This window comes from Dermatophagoides pteronyssinus, unplaced genomic scaffold (assembly GCF_027571235.1).
Source record: "Dermatophagoides pteronyssinus isolate colony J.1.1.1.1 unplaced genomic scaffold, Derpt_VIB-CSIC_2022.12 sq0005, whole genome shotgun sequence".
Taxonomy (NCBI): domain Eukaryota; kingdom Metazoa; phylum Arthropoda; class Arachnida; order Sarcoptiformes; family Pyroglyphidae; genus Dermatophagoides; species Dermatophagoides pteronyssinus.
Genome location: NW_027461529.1, coordinates 78,299 through 100,120, shown reverse-complemented (window position 1 = coordinate 100,120; position 21,822 = coordinate 78,299). Strand labels below are relative to the sequence as shown.

Below are 21,822 nucleotides of genomic sequence, written 5' to 3'. Positions count from 1 at the left end.
AACAACACCATACATTAATTGTTGCAATTTTGTTTCTTTTCAAACATCATTCCGCGCCATTGAAAAAGACGACAGCGCAGGTGACATCGAATTTTTCGAATTTTGAACAACAAGTTATAGATTTATCACCCTATTTAATACAATTGTTACACTTCTTGCAATGCACGTGGAAATGGCTAGGCTGAAAAAATTCGATTAAATGAATTTGGAAAGTTCGAACCACGTGTCGAATTTGATTGCGAGCATGGACGATTACATTACATTATTCGATCATTTTGTTATTAAAATTCATCGGTGTTGCTTCACATAATACTAAAATAAATTAGACGGTTCAGTAGCCAAAAAAAAAAAAGTTTGTGATTATCATATTTTTTGTGATGATAATTTTTAAAAATGGATCAACATTCATCGTCATCATCATCATCATCATCCACGAGATCGATAACACCTCCATCATCATCATTACCAAGTTCTGCTAAAATTAACTCAAAAATATTTAAATTAAAACAAATTCTTTCGGAGTTTGATGATTACTTTTACAATTATGAAAAACGAGTCAATCGTCAATTTATTCTTTTTAATGCAAAAATCGAACATTCTTTGGATAAAATAAAGGACGTGAAAAAGAATAATCTCGGTGCTAACAACATACAAATGATTGAAAAAACAATTTTTGAAATTACTGGTGAATTGATAGAAAATTACAATATTTTAGATGTTTTAAGTGAAAACGAAGTGAAAAAATTGAATAAAATTATTGATACTTGTAAAGATGATATTGAAATCGACTCAACACAATTCGAAATTTCATTCAATATTTTAGATAGTATTGAAAATGACATTGAAAAGTTAAAAATTGTATACAGAAATTCTAATGTAAAAGTTATGATTGAAATGATTGAAAAAATCCATTTCAAATATTTTCAAATAGTTGATCTTTATATTCAATATAAAGATGTCAAAAAATTTCAATCAACAATTTTAGCATCGAGGCTTGAATATTTTCTCTTTGATGATTATTGTAATCTCAACAAATTAATTAAAAAAATATTCAATGATGTATCATCACAAATTGGATTAACCTTCGATTTCAGTACATCTTGTGATCATCTTGATGATCCGATAGAAAATCGGATATTGTTCAAACTGACTTTTCGTTTTTTATTAGAATTGAAAACTATGCGATTTAATAAATATCCGTGGAATGGCTCCAAGTCACTAACATTGAAGGCCGATGGGGATGACATGATTGATCGTGTAGACCCATTGGTCCTCATATGGGGACCTTGGGAAGAGATGCTGGACGAAAACGAAGTGAGTACATTGAAATGTTTGAAAAAAATACCAAAATTGAAATTTTAACACTTTATCCTAATCTTATCGTATCGCGACTGATTCAACAGACGGGGATCTTTTTCATAAAGATAAAGAAATGGCTAAAAAAATGCATTTCTTTCTTTAAAAAATTAAATCTAGATCATATTTTAAAACAATATGGTTATAAATCAACAATATCGGTAATTAATTTTTTGATTTATTATTTTGGCTTGAATAATTATAATATTAAATATTAAAAACAGGAAAAAATAACCAAGCATGTTATTAATCTAGTTCATAAGAGAATATCGGATGACTTGAAAGATAATTTTATTGATTTAGAAAATTACATTAATGAAATTATGAATTTTCATTGTGCACTATTACAATTTAAGACATATTATGGGAACGATCATTTGAACATTTTAAAAAAAATTTTCTGTATTAAAAAGATTGTTGATTCTTATTTTGATGGAATGAAGAAAAGTAAGCATTATTATTCATCAATAATAAAAAATTCATTTTTACCATTTATTTCTTATCACATTTTACAAAACAAATAGGATCAATGAGAAATCTTGGTAAAATTTTTTCATCGAGTCACTATGAATCTTTATTTTCAAATGATCCAACAAAATGTAAAACAAGCCTAGATATTATTGTTGAAAAATTGGTCAACAATATTGAAGATCTCACAGGTTGATAAAATGATTTGACAATAAATCTTTCTTTTAATTTTTATTTTGTTTCTATATTTATAGATAAAATGGAACTAATGCCATACGAAGATAATAGGAAAAAAATACGAAAAATTACAATAAATTTTGTGAAGAAATTTTATTCGGAATTATCATACAACATTCAAGATAAAAATATAAAATTTGCAGAACTTAATAAAAAACTTCGAATTATTGATTTGCTTTACCAAAAGCTTATTAATTCAAATCTACCATCATTTGTTCGGGAGCGAAATGAAAAGAGTTTAGATTATATAAATATGGATGCAACAATAATATTGGCAGAATTGACAATGGATGAATTTAAAATTAAGTTTCTTCCTTATAAAAGGAATAGTTGGAATGAAATTAAGTATCAAACCAATCACCGATTCAAATGCAATTCCGATGCACGAGACGCATTCTTATATTTATCATCATTGATATCGACTGTTCGAAAGACAATGCCTTCAACATTTAATTCCTATTTGATCGAACTATCCAAATATTTGAATAAAGAATACGTTGACAATTTTATCCAAAAAAAGCGAATAAGCGACGACGGATTAAATCAAATCAAATTCGATTTTAACAATATATTTGTTGAAATATTTAAACCGTATCTTAATGAAGAAACACGCAATTATTTGAAATTTGATTATATACGTCGCTGTTTTGAAAAATAAGATTATTAAGATTCATTTAAATTTTGAAAAAAAATTCTACTTACAAATTCATAATTTTACAAATAAATGAATAAAACTTAATTTTTATGATTAAAATGCTCGAATTGCTTTAAATCAAATCAGATAAGATCCTTTCGTTTACAAACTAAATTCTTGTCATTCAATAATTGAATGAGATTATCGTTACTATAAATTAATTGATTAATTAAAATTGTATATAAATTAACTATTTATGTTTAAGTCATTTTATTTTCGAATATTTATATCCTATTAACTTTGAAATGAAATGTCTTCAGTCATTTTTTGTTTTGTTGGTTTTATTGCAAAAGAATGTGTTTTTCTTTTAGTTTTATTCAAATTAACAATATTTAATTTTTAAATTTTAAATTCCGTTTTTGTTTCATTGCAAATCATTCAATCATGAAGGATTTCGCCTGATCAAACAAGCATGATTGAATTTTTTTTGTACTTATTTTGTGATAATCTTGGTGAAGATGAATCAATAACCCAACAATAACAACTGATGTCAATCAGGAAACCAGAAAAAAAGTCAAAATACACCAACGCATAAAAATATTTATGATGATATAATGATGATAAACATCAATCAAATATATTAAAAGTAAGCCCGAAAATAAAAATAAAAAAATTTAAAACAACTGAGAAGAAAATGAACAATTTTTTTGGATATGTCACATAATGAATATCCGGGGCGTAGTTTTGCTTTATATACCTATCCTGTTTGCTATTGTCTATTAATTCAAATTATCATCGTTGTGCGGAAAAAAATGTAGAAATCCATAAAGCTAGAAACGGGATATCAAGAAACGAACATCATTTGAAAAAAAAATTCAAAGAAAAGGAAATATATATAAAAAAAAGAGAAAAGAAAGCAAAACAACAAATATTGTTGTCAAAAGGGATAGCTGAAAGAAAAACTTTAAACATTTAAAAAAAAATTGTGTGAAGGTTACAAAGAATGTCGATTCGCATGAATACTTGCAGATCAAACATTAATGATAATAGAATCATATGAAAGAATCGTATATTTTATTGAATATTTTTATTTTTAATTCAAAAACAAAAAATAAATTAATTTTAAATTGAAACAATAACAATCAAACAAACAAAAAAACAAAAAATATGACATAACTTAACATTTTGATAATAAAAATTCAATAATCAAAACAAAAATAAAAAAATAAAAAATAATCAAAATTTTTGAGTTAGCCGAGCATTCTGTTTAAAAAAAAATCAAATTTATCTAGTTAAACCTTCACCTTTGAATGAATGATAGGTGTGTTTGTAATGATGTTCAGATCAGATGTGAAATAGGATTATGTTGGTGATATGTTAATGGCTGTAAATGTGCTAAAGGCTGCTTATAAAGATCTGCATTAACACCATAAAGATGTGGAGACATTTCACAATCAACATTATACCACCAATCACAAACTCTAGTCATCTGATTGAATAAGGTACCATTCGTACAAAGAAATGAATCATGACGGCCATCCGGTTGACAATAATGCCATAATTGACAACCAGTTTCTAAATCAGCAAAATAACCATATGCACCATTACAATGGAATGTTGTTTTTGGCACCTGACTATACATTGGATAATCTTTCCATGGTTTTCCCGGTATTCCTGGAATATGATCATTCATCATGATTGCGTTATGATGGTTATGCATCGATGATGAATCTATTAGTCCTGATGATTCTCGACCTAAATACGATGATGGATCATAATAATGATGAGTGATAGGCTGTTGATGATTCAATGCCATTGGAAATGTATGATGCATAATTATGCCAGGTTTTTCAATCAAACCACCATTTATTGATTCATCCGTTGATGAATGTGGTGCATATAAACTGGCAACATTTGGATCAGCTGCGAATAACGAAGGACTTAAATGTGAATCCATCGATGATGATGATTCATGATGGCTTAAATAATGCATTGGCAATGCAGCAGTCAATGGAGGCAATTCATTTGACATTGCCATCAAATTATCCACCAATATTGGCTGTCTTATAAACTTTTCCTGATCATCTTGGGCATGATGATGATGTTCTTGCTCTTGTTGTAATAGTTGCTAAGTAGTAAAAAAAACGAAGAAAATATTAGACATTAAAAGGAAAAAAAATTGATGAATCAATAAAGTTTTCAATGGAAATCGATCGACAATTTTAATATTTTCCTTTTTGAATCAATATGGTGTATAGGATACTATTATAGTTATTTTTTTCCTAGGTGTATACATCACCACCCAATCACTATTATAATATATTTTAACACTTTTATTTGATGTAGAAGAAAAAACAGATTTCAATTGTTGTGATCACATTTCGACCTCTTTTTTTCATTATGATCCGTTTACAGAGAAGGAAAATGTTTTTTTTTGCTGTGGATCATTTGATTATTATGATTATCATATGGATATGTCAACCACTTACCTTATGCGAATGATTTGAATGATGATGATGATCATGATGACCAACAACAACATATTGATTTGAATAGATTGATTCAGATGCAGATTGATCATTATCATCGATACTGTTGTTGTTATTGGCGGATTTATTAGCCTTTACTTTATTGGTAGTAGCAATAGCATCAATATTAATCATTTCCTTGTTATTAATAGGCCATTTTTTATGATGATGATTATTATTCGTGATATTCAAAACAGTTTGATTGTTAGTTGATAAAGTTTTCAAAGTAGTGGTCGAAGGAAAATTTGGTTTTTTTCCATTGTTGGAATAAATATTATTTTTCTTACGAAAAATTCTTACATTACCAACCACACTACCACCACTACTGCTACTATTGTTATTATTTGAATCCAAATTTTTTTTCTTTTCCAATTTTGTTTTCAATGGTGATGATGATGATGATGTAATCGAATTTAATTTTTTTCCATGATAATTATTCTGATTTAAATCTGATGATTTTTGTTGCTTGTAACGATGACCATGACGATTATGTGATGCTATCGATGTTTGTGGACGATTATTTAATCGTGCACCAAATTCCGGTTCATTAACATTTTTTTGACTTTGAATACTTGAATGAAAAATGCCAAATAAAATGACTATAAATTAATGAAACAGAGAAAAAAAACATGATATTCTGTAAATTATTTAACGACAACAACAACAAAAAAAACTAACAACAAAAAAATTTACATACATAAAATGGTCAATAAATTCATGATTAACATTCGATTCAAAGATTTTGATAATGATGATCGTTGTCGATGAAATTGAATAGAAGATTTCATTTTTTTCATCATTTTTTTTGGATAATTTAAAAACAAAATATTTTTTAATATTGATGCTAATCGATGAATATTGAATGGATTTGGATTTTTTAAAAAAAATATGAAAAAAATAAACAAAATTTTAAAATTTTAAAATAAATTTATAACATTTTTATACGTTTTGATTTATGTATGTGATTCATTACAAACAAACATACATGTCACTTTTATATGAATTTTTTTGTTGTTGTAATCCTATGAAAAAGTTTTTTAAGAATTGAGAATCTTATCAAAACAAAACAAAATGAAAAAATTTATCTAATAATTTATTTGTTATCAGTATCATTAGAAATAACCATATAGATCATTCTTTTTTCTGAAAAATGAAGAGAAGAAACAAAAACAAAAAACAATTGTAACATACCATTCGATGTGATGAATGTTTGTTCAGTTTGTTCTGAAGATAAATTTATTTTCATCAAAAAGTCACGAATTGAAATTACTTTTTAAAATTTTTTATTTGTTGTTTGTTTGTTGATTTATTTCAATGTTTGTCAATGGATGGGCGTTATAATTAATGATAATGATGACGCCCAAAAGATGTGTTATATATTTTATTCACTTAATAACAAACAAACAAACAAACATCATTCAATGTGTTTATGTGTGTGTGTGTGTCTGTATGTGTGGGAATACTTTTTGATTTTTGGAACAAATGTTTTCTTTATCAGTCTACCTAATCCAGATACTAAGATCTTTGAATGAGTGTGTTTAAAAGATTAAAACTAAATAGACAATAAATGTGATGTAATCATCATCATAAGATAAAATAATGAAATCAGATATTGTTTGAAAATTATGATCATTTGGCTAGTTAAAATAAATCAGATCGAACATCACTTGAAGATGGTTATTATGATGATGATGATAAAAAATAAAATGTCACAGGATAGAGAATTTAAAAAAAATGAAGCAGATGTATGATGAAATTGAAGAATTTGATCAACAAATTAAAACAACAAAAAAAAAGATTTTTAAAAAAAAAATTTTCAAGTTCGCTTTCGTTTGGTTTTTTGTTTCATTTGAAATGATAAAGATGTTCGGAACAAAAGTGGTATTAAGTTTTTGAAAGAAAAAAATTGCTGTCGTTGATAATGATGATGGCTACAAATGATTTCGATGATGATGATGATAATGATAATTCGTAAAAGCTTATAGATAACGAGCAAAAAAGCGATAATTTGATGATTTCAAATAAAATAATAATAATAATAATAAATTGCTGGATAATAATTTTCGATTTGATTTTACATTTAAAAATGTTATTTTTTTCACCTGAAAAATTGAAATTCCGAAAACAATTTTGTATCGATCGTTTACTTTTTTTTTCTTTTCTACATCGAAAATGTACAACAACGAAAAATTTATCAAGTCTTTAGAAATACGGGAAAGCTTTTAAGAAAATTGAAAATGAAAATGAATTCAACACAATCCGTCAAAAAAAAATGACCATTGGTTACACATTAACATTTATATTTTATACATCAAACGTCGTGATGTTTTCTTTAAACAATTTCAAAAAAAAGGCGCGAATAATGCAACAACAAAAAAAAAAAAGAAATGGAAAAATTTCGCTTCTGTCTGAATATGTTGGAACTTGATATAAGACGATGACGACAATGATGACGACGACGACGACGACTACTTTAACAGAAGTTGATCCAATAAAAAAAATAATCATACTGTTCATCATCGATATTTGTGCATATTATATTTGTAAGAAAAAAAAACAACCGATCCATTTGGAACATAGAAACATAAATTGGCTGCCTTTTTTTTCTCTCTCTCTTTTTCTTTATATTTATTTCATTTGTTCTCTATTCGTTGGAAAGAAGACAAAAAAAAATTTCAAACTAATATCGAAAAGGATAAATTTATAACAAAAAAAAAAAAAAAACACAGTTGGTAAATCATCATCATCATTATAATCAAGACTGAATGAATGAATGAATGAAAAAACAACAACAAACACCAAAAACGATTATCATACATGAATATTAAATCAGAAAAAAAAGAGAGTAAAAGTGGTGAGAAATGGAAATCCTTTTTCTTTTTGAATGTGGTTTTTGAAATTGAGCAAAGAAATGCTCAAAGAAACACACACCTACACAAAAAACCGAAACATTAGCACCCGGATTTATGGTTAAAGAAATTTTGAAATATATTTTTTTTGCGCCAAATCATCATCATCATCTTCTTCAGAGAATAGGAGAAGGAAATTATTTGTTTTTTTTCAATGTTGAATTCTGTTTTTTTGCTTTTGTTTGTTTCAATTAAACTTCTAGCTATAGCTACTGGCTATTGCTATTAAATTTAAATTTTTTTTCCCATTCAAATTATAATTAAGATTTTTTTTTTTGAATTTGCAATTTTGAAACCGGTCAACTCCCACATTGTTTTGTTATTCGTTTCTTTGTTATCGCATGTCGATAAAACAAATTCAGCTGCAGAAAATTTTGCATTTGTTTTTTTTTGTTTCCTGCTAAAGGAAATGTGAAGAAAATTTTTTGTTGTTTCCAATTGATTCGATTTGATCATTTTGAAACAGAACAAAAAAAATTCACAAGTCAAAACAAGTAGTTAGTCTTTGGGAATCATTAATTCAATTGGCAATGTCATGGATTGGACTTGAGGATGGTCTTGTGTATGCTTGTATTGATTGTTGTTGTTGTTGATAATGATATGGAAGGTATCGATCAATTGCTACTTGGACATTGGACATTGATTTTCCATTTAATGATAATGATCATCATTATCGGAAACAATGCAAATAACAATAATTACTCTGTGTGTGTGTGTTTGTTTTAAAATCAATTGGGCACGTTACCATACGTTGTTTAATTTCACGATAATAATTTTGGTTTCTTTTTGATGAAACAATGATTTTTTTGTTTTCTTTTGAAAAAAAAATTTAAAAAACAATTTTCCTTGTTTCAAAACCATAACAATTGACCGAAATCGGTAGTATTTTTTGTTGTTGTTGTTGTTGTTGTGTGAATGTGGTCCACCCACTTAGTAAGCACTAACCTCTGCTTTTATCATCATCATCATCATGATAATGATGATAATCAACATACATATCAAATATCGTTGAAATTTGTTTCTCCATTGACTGATTGATTGATTGATTGATTGATTGATCGGACGTGTCGATCACATCGACAATATGATATATTGATAATACAATAGATGTATTTGCCGAATAAATAACAAAACATCCATTGATCGATCATTGATTGATTAAATGTAGGAAAAACAAACAAACAAACAAAAACATCAAAAAGATCAAAAATATTATCACGTCATCATGATATTGAATCGATCTTGAAAATTGGATCAATTTCGTACTTCGGTGTTTTTTTTTTTTTTTTTTTGATTTTTGAAAATTTATTATAATTTTTCTTTTTTTCCCATATACTAAACAATGACAATGTGATGATGAAAATTGAATGGAAATTGTTTCCGAAACAGTGTTTTACATAAAATTTTATTTTATTTTTTTTACATTTCTTTTCAATTTAATAATCATCATTATCATTAATCACGCAATTGAAAAACAATAACAATTTTTTTTTTTTTTTTGATTGATTGATTGATTGATCTCATGGTTTTCGGTAGATTATTGTTCAATTATTATTAATATTATATTCCCTATTGAAATGAATAATGATGCATGACAAATATTTAAAAAAACAACCACAACAACAACAACAATCATTAAAATATGAAACAAATGATTATGATGAGGAAAGGAAAGGACATACTCATATGATGATGATTGTTATGTAATAATAACAACAACATTCAATCAATCTAGGAAAAATATGTATATTTTCTTAACAATTTTAATGTCATTACATGTGATTGTCATCATATTTGAAACATATTTTATGATTCAAATAAAATCATTATCATTTTGATAATTGTTAATCAACAACATATTTATTTATAATTGTTGACATTAATTAATTGAAATTACTTAATTTGATCAGGTCAGATCAGGATATTAAGAAGACAAAAAAAAATAAACAAACAATAATTATCAATTTGAAAAAAAATCTTATGATTATTTGCTTGCTGAAAAAAAATGATAGTATTTTTTCAGGAAAAAAATATTCATCTGATTTTTTCAACGTTTTCTTTTTATTCGTTGTCATTTAATTCTTTTCAATATACAATAATGATTATTATTAGATTGAATATATTGAATATAAAATAATAATAAAATATAATTTAAGCAATGTCTTATAGGTCAAACATGTCGACATTCTTTTTTTTTTTATTTTTATATTTTTAATTTAGATTGAGATCGATTGTAGATCGATGAAGAAACAACGGCAACAACAACAACAGAATGAATAGATTGAATCAAATTGAATGATGATGATGATGATGACAATCATCATTATCATCATCATTATCATTACATTATTGTTTAAAGTAATATTGATGATTGGGTAACACACCACACATTTATATATATCATATACAAAAAAAATCAAATCAATATTGGTGTGGTGACTATGGTGATATGAATATCTATCAAGCCTATATATTGATTTTTATCATTATTATTATAAATGGATAATGGAGAGAATAGAATATATCACACACACACACACACATCATTGTTATAATGATCAATCAATCAAATCAAATCAAATCGAATCAATTGATCCAAAACAAAACAAAACAAAAAAAATGTGATTAGAAATTTGGCGAACTTGACTTTGAAATACTTTTTTTTTCTTTTGTTGTTGTTGTTGTTGTTGTTTAATATCCATCATTATCATCATCATCAATTGTTGCATCAATTTTAAAGCAGAATTTTACTTTTTTTTCATTCATTATTTTAGCCATCATTATTATTATTATCAAATAGCATCATTATTTATCATTATTGTTGTTGTGACTGTTATGCAAAAGGATTGGTCGATTAATCAAGTAACAACATAGAGACAATATGACAACATCAACAAATCTACATTTTGTTTTTTGTTTGGGCGTATCCGTTTCATGTAGTTTTTCTTTTGCATCAATTTTACAAACAACAACAAAAAAAATTCAAATGTTCCAATATCAGGAAAGGATTATATAGTGATCTTTAAAGCGACAACAACACAGAATGGATCAATATCGACAAAAACAAAAACAATTGTTTTTTTTTTCTTGAAACAAAAAAAAAATCGGTCTCGGTCATTGTCATGTTTGTGTGTGTGGTTATATATATGACACCGAATGAAACAAAAAATATGATGATAGGAATCGATCGTGTCGACATTGAACCAATACAGTTTTTGTTTTGTTTCTTGATTGAATATGAATTGATTTCTTACAAATCATCAATCAAATTCTTCAAATTTGATAAGATTTTGTTCTTTATTATATACTTATAACAACGATTTAGATTGTAATCCAAAAAGAATCAAAAAAAAAAACATTTTGTTTTTCTCATTGATTTTGATAAAATATGAAAAAAAATCAAAACATTTCATCGATTTTGATTTTGATTTTTGATTTTTCTGTTTGCAACGTGAAATTAAAACGCCCAAACTATTTGCTATGATAAAACAATCATTGATTGTAATCAAAATTTTTATTTTCATTTTTTATTTTTTGAAAATAAAAAATTCTTGATTAAAAAATGAATTCAAATCAGAAAGAAAAAATTTCATTTTTTTCTGGGCTAGTCCCTGTCTGTGTGTCAGCAGAAATGATGTTTACAGCCAGATGATGGTGATTTATCAACAGCAAAAATAAAATGATCAAAAGATGATATCCATAAAGTTATGTGTGTGTGTAAATTTTTTTCCCATTAACCAATAAAAAGAAAAAAAAAATCATTATGGTGATGATGATGAGGTGTTAATTTTGTTGTTCAACACAAAAAAATCAGAATGGTTATCAAAAAGTGTTGATAAGGATGTTAGTTCGATGTGATTGATATGATAATTAATACTTTTTTTTTTTGGATCGAAAGTTTTTTTTTGTTACTTTCAAAATTCCATTTTCAAACACACCTATTTTATTTGAGTAATAAAATTTTCTTTCTTTGAATTCAAGAAATAAAATTACCGGCAATGTAGGGTTCCAATTTCTAATTCATAGATGTTTTTTTTGTTGTTGGAATATTTCCCTGTTAGAAAAAAAATGATCAAGTTATTTATCGTTTATCATTATCAAATCTTTTTCCTTTTTGTTGTTGTTGTTGTTGTTGTTCCAATTTAAACACACAAACACACATTATTATTAGTACAAACAAAAGAGAAGAAAACATCAGTATCATTGATTTTTTTTTTTTGTTAAACAAGGCGAATACGGATATATTTCTGTTATAAGCAACTGTTGAACAAATGATGATGATTGTTGAATAAATAAATCATTATCATTTAAGAGCAACAGATCAACATCGATTGTTTGTTTGTTTGTCTATATCAGTATATAATCAATGAAAAAATACCTTAGATCGATCGATAGATAGATAGATAAATGATCCGAAAAAAAATTTGATTTGATCAAATATAGAAAAACTAACCATTATCATCATCATCATCATCATTAATCATTCAATATTACAATACTGGATTTTTATTTCGAAAATTCATAATAATAATAATAATAATAATAATAATTTTTAAAATTTCGGTATGTGAATGTTTGTTCGTCGTTGCTCGGGTTATATTATATATTGATTTGTTCGATTTTTTTTGTTGTTCAACTTGTTAACTTGTTGTTGCTGTTGTTGATGGTTTCGTTGTGTTTGTGCGTAATATTTTTTTTTCCATTTCCAGATTTCCAATGATAAATGAATGGATGATCGTTTGTTGTTGAAAATGTGGTAATGATAAATTTTTTGTGGTTGTTGTTGTTTTTGTTCAAAAAAAGCATAATAATGGGTGTGTGTGTGTATGTGTGTGTAAAAATGGATGCTCATATGATGATGATGATGATGGATGTGAAAATTCCAACAACGGGGAAAAAAAATTATAATTGATTTGGTCCAGACCAGACCAGACAAACACACACACACATTGAAATTGAAATTTTACTACAATTAACCATGTGTGTGTTATGTTCGATGATTTGATTGATGGGCTGAAAAACAATGTGAAGAAAAAAAATTAAACTTAAAAAAAATTGATTAAAAATATGTCTGTTTGTGTGTGTAAATATATGAATAGAAAATCAACGAAATCAAAGAAAAAAAAAGAACGAAAAAGAACGTTGTTGTAATAGTTGCAGATGTAAAAAACCGAAATTATTATTATTATTATCATTTTTTTTATAGAAAAAAATCTGTGATTATTTTTTTAAAATTACTAATAATAATAATAATAATAATAAAAGAGTTTGATAAAATACTTATTATTATATATTTTGAATGTTTTTGCTGTCTGTGGTGTACTTTTTTTCTTTCATTTTGTTTGTTGAATTCATTAATGATTATTTATATTTTTTATATTTTGATTTCATAACCATTACCAATCATCATCAAGGAAATGATGATGGTGATGAAATCATCATAAAATAATGATTTTTTTTTTAAGTTCTCCTTTTACACATTATTAGGTGTGGTGATTTCATATTTTGTTTTTTTGGTTGATAATGAATCTTATATAATGTGATGTTGTTTATAACATTATCATCTTGATGTCTGTGTGTGTGTGTGTGTTTGTTTGATATTTATGAAAGCTATATATTATTTTTTATACTATCAGATAGATAGATAGATGGATACCTAGACTGATTGAATGAAGGATGAATTTTTTATATCTTTGAAAATTTTTTTTTCGTATTTTTTTCGTTTTTTTTTGTGGCCAAATGATGAATTGAAAATGAATGAAACAAATGATGATGATATTGAATAATTGTAATAACGTATTATATTTACAACACAGAATTTTGTTTTTTTGGTGTGTTCAATGGATAATATATTAATAATGTTTGATTAATTATTATTGATTTATGATGATGATGATTATGATGATTGTGTATGGTATGTGTTTATGATTATGAATTATTTAAAAAAATTTGTTTTTTGTTTTCGTATCAAACAATGGGAAAAATGAATGAATGAATAAAATAATAGATAATAAATTTTTGATATTTTTTGATCGAAATGTTTGTTTTCGTTTTTAGTTGTTTTTTTCGTAGCCGAACCAAAAAAAATGTTTATAAGATTTTATCGAATCCAAAATAATCATCAGCTGTTGTTGACATATATAAAGTGGGCGCGATGACATCAAATTATGAAAAAAAAACATCAATACAGATGTTATACAGAGATCATAATCATTCATAAAAAAAACAGTGAAAACAAGAACAATAATTGAACATTATTATCTTTCGATTCGAAACAAAACAAACAAAAAGATTAAAATCATTTTTTTGTTTGTTTGTTTGTTTCATAACTTGATGATCTAATCTCGATTTTTATGAACAAAAAAACAAGAATAAATAAGAAAAGAAAAAAATAAAGGAACCAAAATGAAAATGAAAATAAAAAACACTAAATCAATATCCACCTAATATTCCTGTTACTGCTGAGGTAAATTAGTTGTTGTTGTTGTTGTTATTGTCGTTTTCGTCGTTTTTGTTGTTGTTATTTTCAATTTTAAAATTTTAAAATTATTTTTATTATTTTTTTTTTTTGAAATTTGAAATCTGGACATGAACAAATAATAATAATAATAATAATAATGGTGGTGGTGGTTTGTAGATGGAGAACAAATTTTTTTTTGTGTGTGGAAAAGTGAAAATTATCAATTATCAATAAATCAAACAGAATTTATGATTAAATCAAATATGGGTGGATTTGGTTTGTTTTGTTTTGTTTGGTGAATGATGATTATTATGATGATGATAAAATTGGGCAATATGAATTGATTATTTACGTATATATTTGTGACACAATGAAATTTATGATAATACGAAGGATGCGAATTGGACGATAAATATTTTTTTCGTTTGTTTGTTTTCTGGATTCAAAGAAGAAGATGAAAAAAACAACAAAAAATGATTTGATTGCTGTGTGATACACATGTGATCAAATGAGACCAATTTTTTTTAAAAAAAAGATTTGAGTATTTAAAATCTGTTGCAAAAACAAAGAAAGAAAAATTAAATTTGATAAATTTTTTTGAAACAAAATTAGAAAACTTGCCCAAGATTTATCCAAATAGATTCTCAATTCACTAGTCATTTTTGTGTGTATGATCGAAATAAAAGATGCAAATACAATGTGATTGTTTGAATAAATGATGATATTGAAGTAAACTAAAAAAATCGATTATTATCATAGATGTGCGAAAATTGATGATTAGAAAAACTGAATATTACATGCGAAATTGGATTATTGTTTGATGATGATGATGATGATTGTTGGTCCGAATGATGAGCAATTTTTGTTTTGAATTTTTTTTCAATCAATTTGTTTTTTTAAAAATTAAAATTTTTATATCATTAATATGATTTTATGATTCAGCTTCATCAAGATGTTCTTTTTCTTCAGTGACAGGTGATGTTGCCATTGGTGCTAATGGTTGTGATTCGGCATGATCATCACAAAGATCAATCATATCTCTACGATTACGTGATGAACAAGTACAGACAAAAATAAGTGAATCTCGAAAATCTGGATCAATAGATAGGACAAATATTGGATTGAGCATAAGCGGTAATTCGCTTAGAGCATATAAAAGCCAGATAATCCATTCATCGATACGAATTTGTACGAGATGAAAATAATAATTAATTTGTGTTGCATAATATGGTGCACTAAATAAAAGATGTAATGTTACAATAGTCAATACATAATATAATGATTCACGTTGTCGATGTATGAATGCCTGGCTTTGTTCACTATCCGGTACAACTTTACGTTTGGCGAATAGAATTAATATTAATAATAATTTGATTCCAAATGGGCCAACATATGAGATTAAGAAACGTAGCAATTCATAAAGTTTATCATGTTCGAATAGCATATCTTTGAATACCAATATGAATGTCATAAAAAATGACCCTAACCATATTAGTATTATAATAAATATAGCATTTATTTTCGAACCATAACATCCTTTATGGCAGTTTGAGAAACAGGTGGCAAAAAATCGATCAATTATTAATAGCAAAAAGAATAATGATATTGTTGGCAGGCCGAATTGTGGTAGTTTGGACATTTTTTCCACCCACCATGGTAGATTAAAATCTTCAATTTTATAACCAAATTCATTGATTGACCAAATAGCAGCATCGATCATATCGATCAAGGCGGCAATACTAATATTGGCTACATAAACGCCCAAACAATTATTTATAATACCGGTACATTTAATATAAATAGCCAATAATAATATTGTATCAAATGTACCGATACCAAGTAATACAAGACGAAATATGAGCAAATATTGTCGAATTTCGGTCGGAGTTTGATCAAATGGTAATGAATCACTTTCATTACCGCCGAATTTTATTCCATGTCCGATTGTTGTCGCCGTACGATTAAACAAATTATTCCAATTATTATTCCAATTGTTATCCGAATTATTCGGAAATAGATTATTAAATGTTGACATTTCTGTTGATTCTTCTGAATTTTTCACAAGCACCGAAATAAAATTATGTTGCTGTTGATTTCACTTTGATTTATTTATTTTTATTTTTTGAATCAAAGATTCAAAGTTAATCAAATATGTTTGACAATGAAATGGTACGATGACTTCTGTGCGGTTGGTTGATTCGAATAAAGTTGAAGAGGTTTTATTTTTTCTGATGAATCACACAGGTTGATACAAACAAACACACATTGATTGAACCATAAAATAAGTGAAACAGAAAAAAAACAGGTTCCACATCAAAGATTAAGGTAACATATAAAGGTGATGGTTCATGGCATAAGGGTGACACACCTGTTTATGTTTATATTGTCACATCATGTAGTTGGTTTGTTGAAAAACAATGATGATATTGAATCGATAATGATGATGATGATGATGACGATAATGATGACGACATTCATGTTTGGAAAAGAAAATTGAAAGAAAGAAAAAAATGTTCATTAAAAAAAAAATTTTTAATTTAAAATTCAAACAAAAAAATTGCATTATCAAAATTGAATCATTAATTTTGTATCAATTTTGATGATAAAGATATATTGTTTCAAAAACAACAACAACAAAATTACTTATTATCATTTTTTTTGTAAATTTTTTTGTTTTGTTTGAATCGCATCATTCATTTAGTTAACAACTACCTTTTCTTTTCTTTTTTCACCCATTATTAACTAAAAGTAAAGAATTTATTGTCATTTGAATAACAACAAACAACAACATCATTATTCGCAGTGAAAATAGTAATCATCATTATATAACAAATTATTAGCTTTACTTGAACAACAACAACAACAACGAAAAAGTAATTTTCTGACAACAATAAAATTGATGATAAAATAGTAAAGTAAAAAGTGTGTGTGTGTGAATTTAAAGCCATTGAATTCAAACAACAGGTTCATCATAATCATCCGGTTATTATTATTAGCTGTTACATGGTTGAAAGTTCAAAGTTGAAGAAATATAATAGAAGCTATTGATAATGATGATGATGATCTTCAGTGTGTTTAAGGTCATTAACATCGAGAGAGAGAAAAAAGAAAAGAAAAGAACAATGATGTAATCATTGTGATGATGAATGAAAAGATAATGAAATTTTAAAGTTTTAAAGAATTCCATAATTGAAGTGAAACTTGAGTTGAGTTTTTCTCATCATAATTTTTTTTCCATAACGATAATAGAAATTAAAGTGATGAAGATAACTATAGCTTTTATAACTCTACAATCAGATAAAGCGATATAATCTTTTATTAGTTATTCAGAATAGAATGATGACCTATGACCATTATGTTAATAATGATAATGATGGAGATATGAAAAACAAAAACAGCAACAAAAACAAAAAAAAATATTACATCATTATCATCATCGTGATCAGTCAACTATGTTGTTATGGTATTCAATGAAAATTTATTCAAATATATTTTTGTTCATAAATTCCGTAATTCAGTAGTTTCGATAAAAATTTCAAATCAATTCAATCAAATGGATTTTTAAATAATTATATTAAACAGGCATTCTTGTTGTTCTGGTTGCTGAATGTATATGATAATGATCTATTTCAAACAAAATCATCATTAACAATGATAAAAAAACAATTATTATCAGAAAAAAATGCAGTATGAGGAAAATATGGAGGAAAAAAATCATTGTTCGCCAAACCAATCCAAGCCAAACGAAAAAAAAACAACAGCAACAGCAAAAGTAATAACAACATGATATATCCGTGATAATAATAACCGCAATAACGAAGTCATAAACTCTTACTAATAATAATAATGATGATCTTTACACAATTGGTTTTGTTTTGTTCTGGTTTTTTTCTCTTTTGTCCATATAAATTATTATTATCATAATCATCATTATTTAATAAGTTGCAGATTTGTTATGATGGCTAATTTTTCACTCTCTCTCCTCGTTGTTTCTAACGGTAGTCAATTTTATTGGATTTATAGAACAAATCTTGAATTCATCAAATTTAATTATCAGCTTCAAATTACATTAATAAAGAATAATCATCATTGAAATTCTTGTATGTTTATTTTCATTTTTTTTTGGACCAGAAGTATATCTATGAATTTTTATGCTTTTTACGATTTCAATGAGGTTGATACCCGCTTACACACACAGAGATAGAGATTGAATTTGTATTGTAACAAATTTTTTTTTTTTTGGACAGTAAAGCATTCTCAATTCACTACAAGTCATCACAACACACAGACACCATACACACACACACACATCAACCAACCAACTAACATCAATAGATCCGCATCGTAATGTTTTTTTTTCTATATAGTTTGCAGATGATGTTTTTTTTTCTTGTTATTGTTGGTTATTCATTCAATAAATGATGTTCAGTAACTTTTTTTTTCCCTCATTTTTTTCCTATTTATCTCCCCTCTTTTCACTTAGAGTGTGTGTATGTATGTATGAATCATTGGATCTTGATACAGATATTTTTTTTTTTTGAAAAGAATTTCAAAAAACTTTTGGACATTTAATAACAGTGAGTTTATATATAGATATTTTTTTCGCTTCGATTATCATCGGCAATTTAAAATTTTTGGATGTTTTTTTTTATTCTCGTAATACTCAAAAAATGGACAAAGATAATGATGATCCAATACTAGGGATTCAGAAAAATCTTTCCAACAACAACAACAACAACAACAACAACAACATAAAGTTTACCAAAACTAAGAACTTGGGTGAGAGCAGAATCAAATCGTATTATTCAATTGGCCTAGTTTTTTTTTGTTCATTTCTTTCTGTCTTTGCTATAAGATGCTAAAAATAGAATCTGACATTTGATAAAACTAAACATAAAAATATGTGTTGGTATAGAAAAACAAGAATTATTCCTATGCTGCCATCATCATCATCATCATCATCATTATCATTAACAAAGAATCGAAAAAAAAAACAAAAACAAAATTCAGTTTGATTTATGGCCATTGGCCCCTTTTTTTCAGTCTGATGAAAACAACATTTTTCTTTTGAATTTTTCTTTTTTTCAATCCAATCATCATCATGATCAATATTTATCAATATTATCAATATCACACACACACACACACAAAAAGTATTGATTGTATTATTTGTGGTATAATAATATAGCCAAAATTAATTGATTTTTTTCTATCGATAAATCAATTAATCTAGTTTATATAACAACTTAAAAACATCATGTTTAAGCTTAATTTTATGAACAAATTCTAATTGAAATAAAATTAACCAAAAAAAAAAAAAATCAAATTAATTCAATCTTAAATTTAATTCAATATCCATTGATTTCGATGAAATCGAAACGATGTTAAAGAAAAAATAAAAAATAAAAGAATAAATCTACGTAATTGAATCCAAATGTTTTTTTTTCGTATTAATGTCATAACAACAAACAAAAACTAAATAAAGAAATGAATGAAAAAACGCTGTTTTTCATCATTCCCATAGGTGATTTTTTCAACAACAAAAATAAAAAAAAAAAGAGTAAAATAAAAACTGTTGAAACTGTTCAGGATTAATGATAATATCAACAATGTCATCAAATCAAATTTTGTATCATTATCATTTAAAAAATTAAATTTAATGTATAACTCATGATAACTCACGAATACATCATTGAATAATGATGATGATGATGATTCAATTTATAATAATCAATTTTTTTGATTTGTTTACCTGTTCTAAAAGTCATTACTAACATTGAACATGATCTATATGAAAAAAAAGACAGAAAAAAAATCATGACAGATTTCAAAATTTCTTTTTTTACTCAGAACAAAATCAATTATATGTATTTTTTTTTTTTGTTAACACTTTATTATTCAATGAATGATCAAATGTGACAAAGTGAAATTATTTAGTATTTGATCAATCAATCAACCGTTAAAAAAAAAGTCCATAGTTTTTCCATAGAAAATAAATCTATTTTTGTCAAAGCTTTGTTCATTAATGAAGCGCATCTTTCAAAATTTCCATTATTTTCTTTTTCAATATGGATTTTTTTTCCTGGAGAAAAAAAAACTAATTCAAAGCCATCATCATCATTATATTGTTGTTGTTGTTGTTTTTTTTGTTCCATTTCATTTCACTTTTGAATGTATTGTTTGAATCTAAGAAAAGAATATCAGAATCACAGAATTTTCATCTAAACAACAACAACAACAAAAAACCTAAAGATTTAGATTTGTTGAAACAATAAACAAATTCATCGAGCGTAAAAGAAAACCCATGGGTAATGTTTTAAAAATCATTTTAAAAGTTAACATTCATACAAATAAATAAATAAATAGCCATAACTGTTGAAATTTCACACAAGGTTCCATTTCTTTTTTCAATCAAAAACTAACAAACAAAAAACTTACCCAAATAAAAGAAGAGAATTGCTTTTTTTTTGAAATAATCAAAATGAATTTTTTTTCAAGTTCAGGACTTTTTTTTGCTTTCTTCTTTGAAAAATGATGAACTGAATAGGAATTTGAATTTTTTTTCAAGATTCAAACAAACGTGAATCTGAACTTACTAAGATGTTGATAATAATTGTTCAATTTAATCGATAAAATTCAACAAATAAAACATTGATGTTTATGATGAAATGAAATGATGTATTTTGCATTTTCTTCAGACCATTTGATAGAGACAAACAAACAAATTAACAAACAAGGAAAACATTAATGGTGGATGTTTTTGATATGAAGAAAAAGCAAATGTTTTTTCTTTTTCTTTTTTTTATAACAAAATGTTTCTTTGTTGGTTGATAGTGGTGCTTGTATTTCTCTGGTTCATCAGCCAACAAGCAAGTAAAGCAAAATATCAGGTTCCAGAAACAAAATCCTGAATCAAACGGAATTTTTTTTTCTTGATTCTTAAAATGTAGGATGAGAAAGAGATGTGCGCATCCAACAACCAAAAGAAAAAAACAGATCTGAAAAAAATATAACCAGACAATTTAGTTGGATATAGTAACCAACAGCAACTGAATCATCATCCAAACCCCTGAAACATAGCAAAAAAAAATCATTGAGCAAAAAATTCGCGGGATAAAATGAAAAAAAAGCAGCAGCATCAATATGAAATATCAGGAACAACGGATTCATTCCTGGTCTTTTTTTTCAATTTGAAGCAAAAATAAGCGCGCGCACTCATCGACCATTTGG

General features: G+C 26.1%; 3 protein-coding genes and 1 long non-coding RNA gene across 6 annotated transcripts; 2 read left to right on the top strand and 2 right to left on the bottom strand.

Annotated features, from left to right (window-relative positions):
- The first annotated feature begins 1,055 nt into the window (after nucleotides 1–1,055).
- LOC142644985 (uncharacterized) lies at nucleotides 1,056–1,631 on the top strand. Its single transcript, XR_012846190.1, has 3 exons — nucleotides 1,056–1,314; nucleotides 1,404–1,517; nucleotides 1,581–1,631. It is a non-coding gene; the product is annotated as an uncharacterized LOC142644985 (long non-coding RNA).
- A 57-nt stretch (nucleotides 1,632–1,688) lies between these two features.
- On the top strand, nucleotides 1,689–2,748 carry LOC142644975 (uncharacterized). Its single transcript, XM_075819901.1, has 3 exons — nucleotides 1,689–1,803; nucleotides 1,881–2,015; nucleotides 2,079–2,748. The coding sequence occupies exons 1-3, from the start codon at nucleotides 1,794–1,796 to the stop codon at nucleotides 2,717–2,719; spliced, it is 786 nt and encodes a 261-aa protein (XP_075676016.1). The 5' UTR covers nucleotides 1,689–1,793; the 3' UTR covers nucleotides 2,720–2,748.
- Nucleotides 2,749–3,879: 1,131 nt separating this feature from the next.
- Nucleotides 3,880–7,043, bottom strand: LOC113789641 (uncharacterized). Its single transcript, XM_075819931.1, has 4 exons — nucleotides 6,415–7,043; nucleotides 5,921–6,067; nucleotides 5,185–5,822; nucleotides 3,880–4,823 (listed from the first exon to the last, which is right to left on the bottom strand). The coding sequence occupies exons 1-4, from the start codon at nucleotides 6,467–6,469 to the stop codon at nucleotides 4,035–4,037; spliced, it is 1,629 nt and encodes a 542-aa protein (XP_075676046.1). The 5' UTR covers nucleotides 6,470–7,043; the 3' UTR covers nucleotides 3,880–4,034.
- Nucleotides 7,044–12,615: 5,572 nt separating this feature from the next.
- Nucleotides 12,616–21,648, bottom strand: LOC113789865 (uncharacterized). Of its 3 annotated transcripts, XM_075819906.1 has the most exons (4): nucleotides 21,031–21,648; nucleotides 15,214–16,960; nucleotides 14,576–15,144; nucleotides 12,616–14,470 (listed from the first exon to the last, which is right to left on the bottom strand). In XM_075819906.1, the coding sequence occupies exon 2, from the start codon at nucleotides 16,625–16,627 to the stop codon at nucleotides 15,524–15,526; it is 1,104 nt and encodes a 367-aa protein (XP_075676021.1). In that variant the 5' UTR covers nucleotides 16,628–16,960; nucleotides 21,031–21,648; the 3' UTR covers nucleotides 12,616–14,470; nucleotides 14,576–15,144; nucleotides 15,214–15,523. The 3 variants fall into 3 exon arrangements, with proteins under 3 accessions (XP_075676021.1, XP_075676020.1, XP_075676022.1); XM_075819905.1 differs by having other exon boundaries at nucleotides 12,616–15,144; XM_075819907.1 differs by lacking the exon at nucleotides 21,031–21,648 and adding an exon at nucleotides 17,305–17,321 and having other exon boundaries at nucleotides 12,616–15,144.
- Between the last annotated feature and the right edge of the window lie 174 nt (nucleotides 21,649–21,822).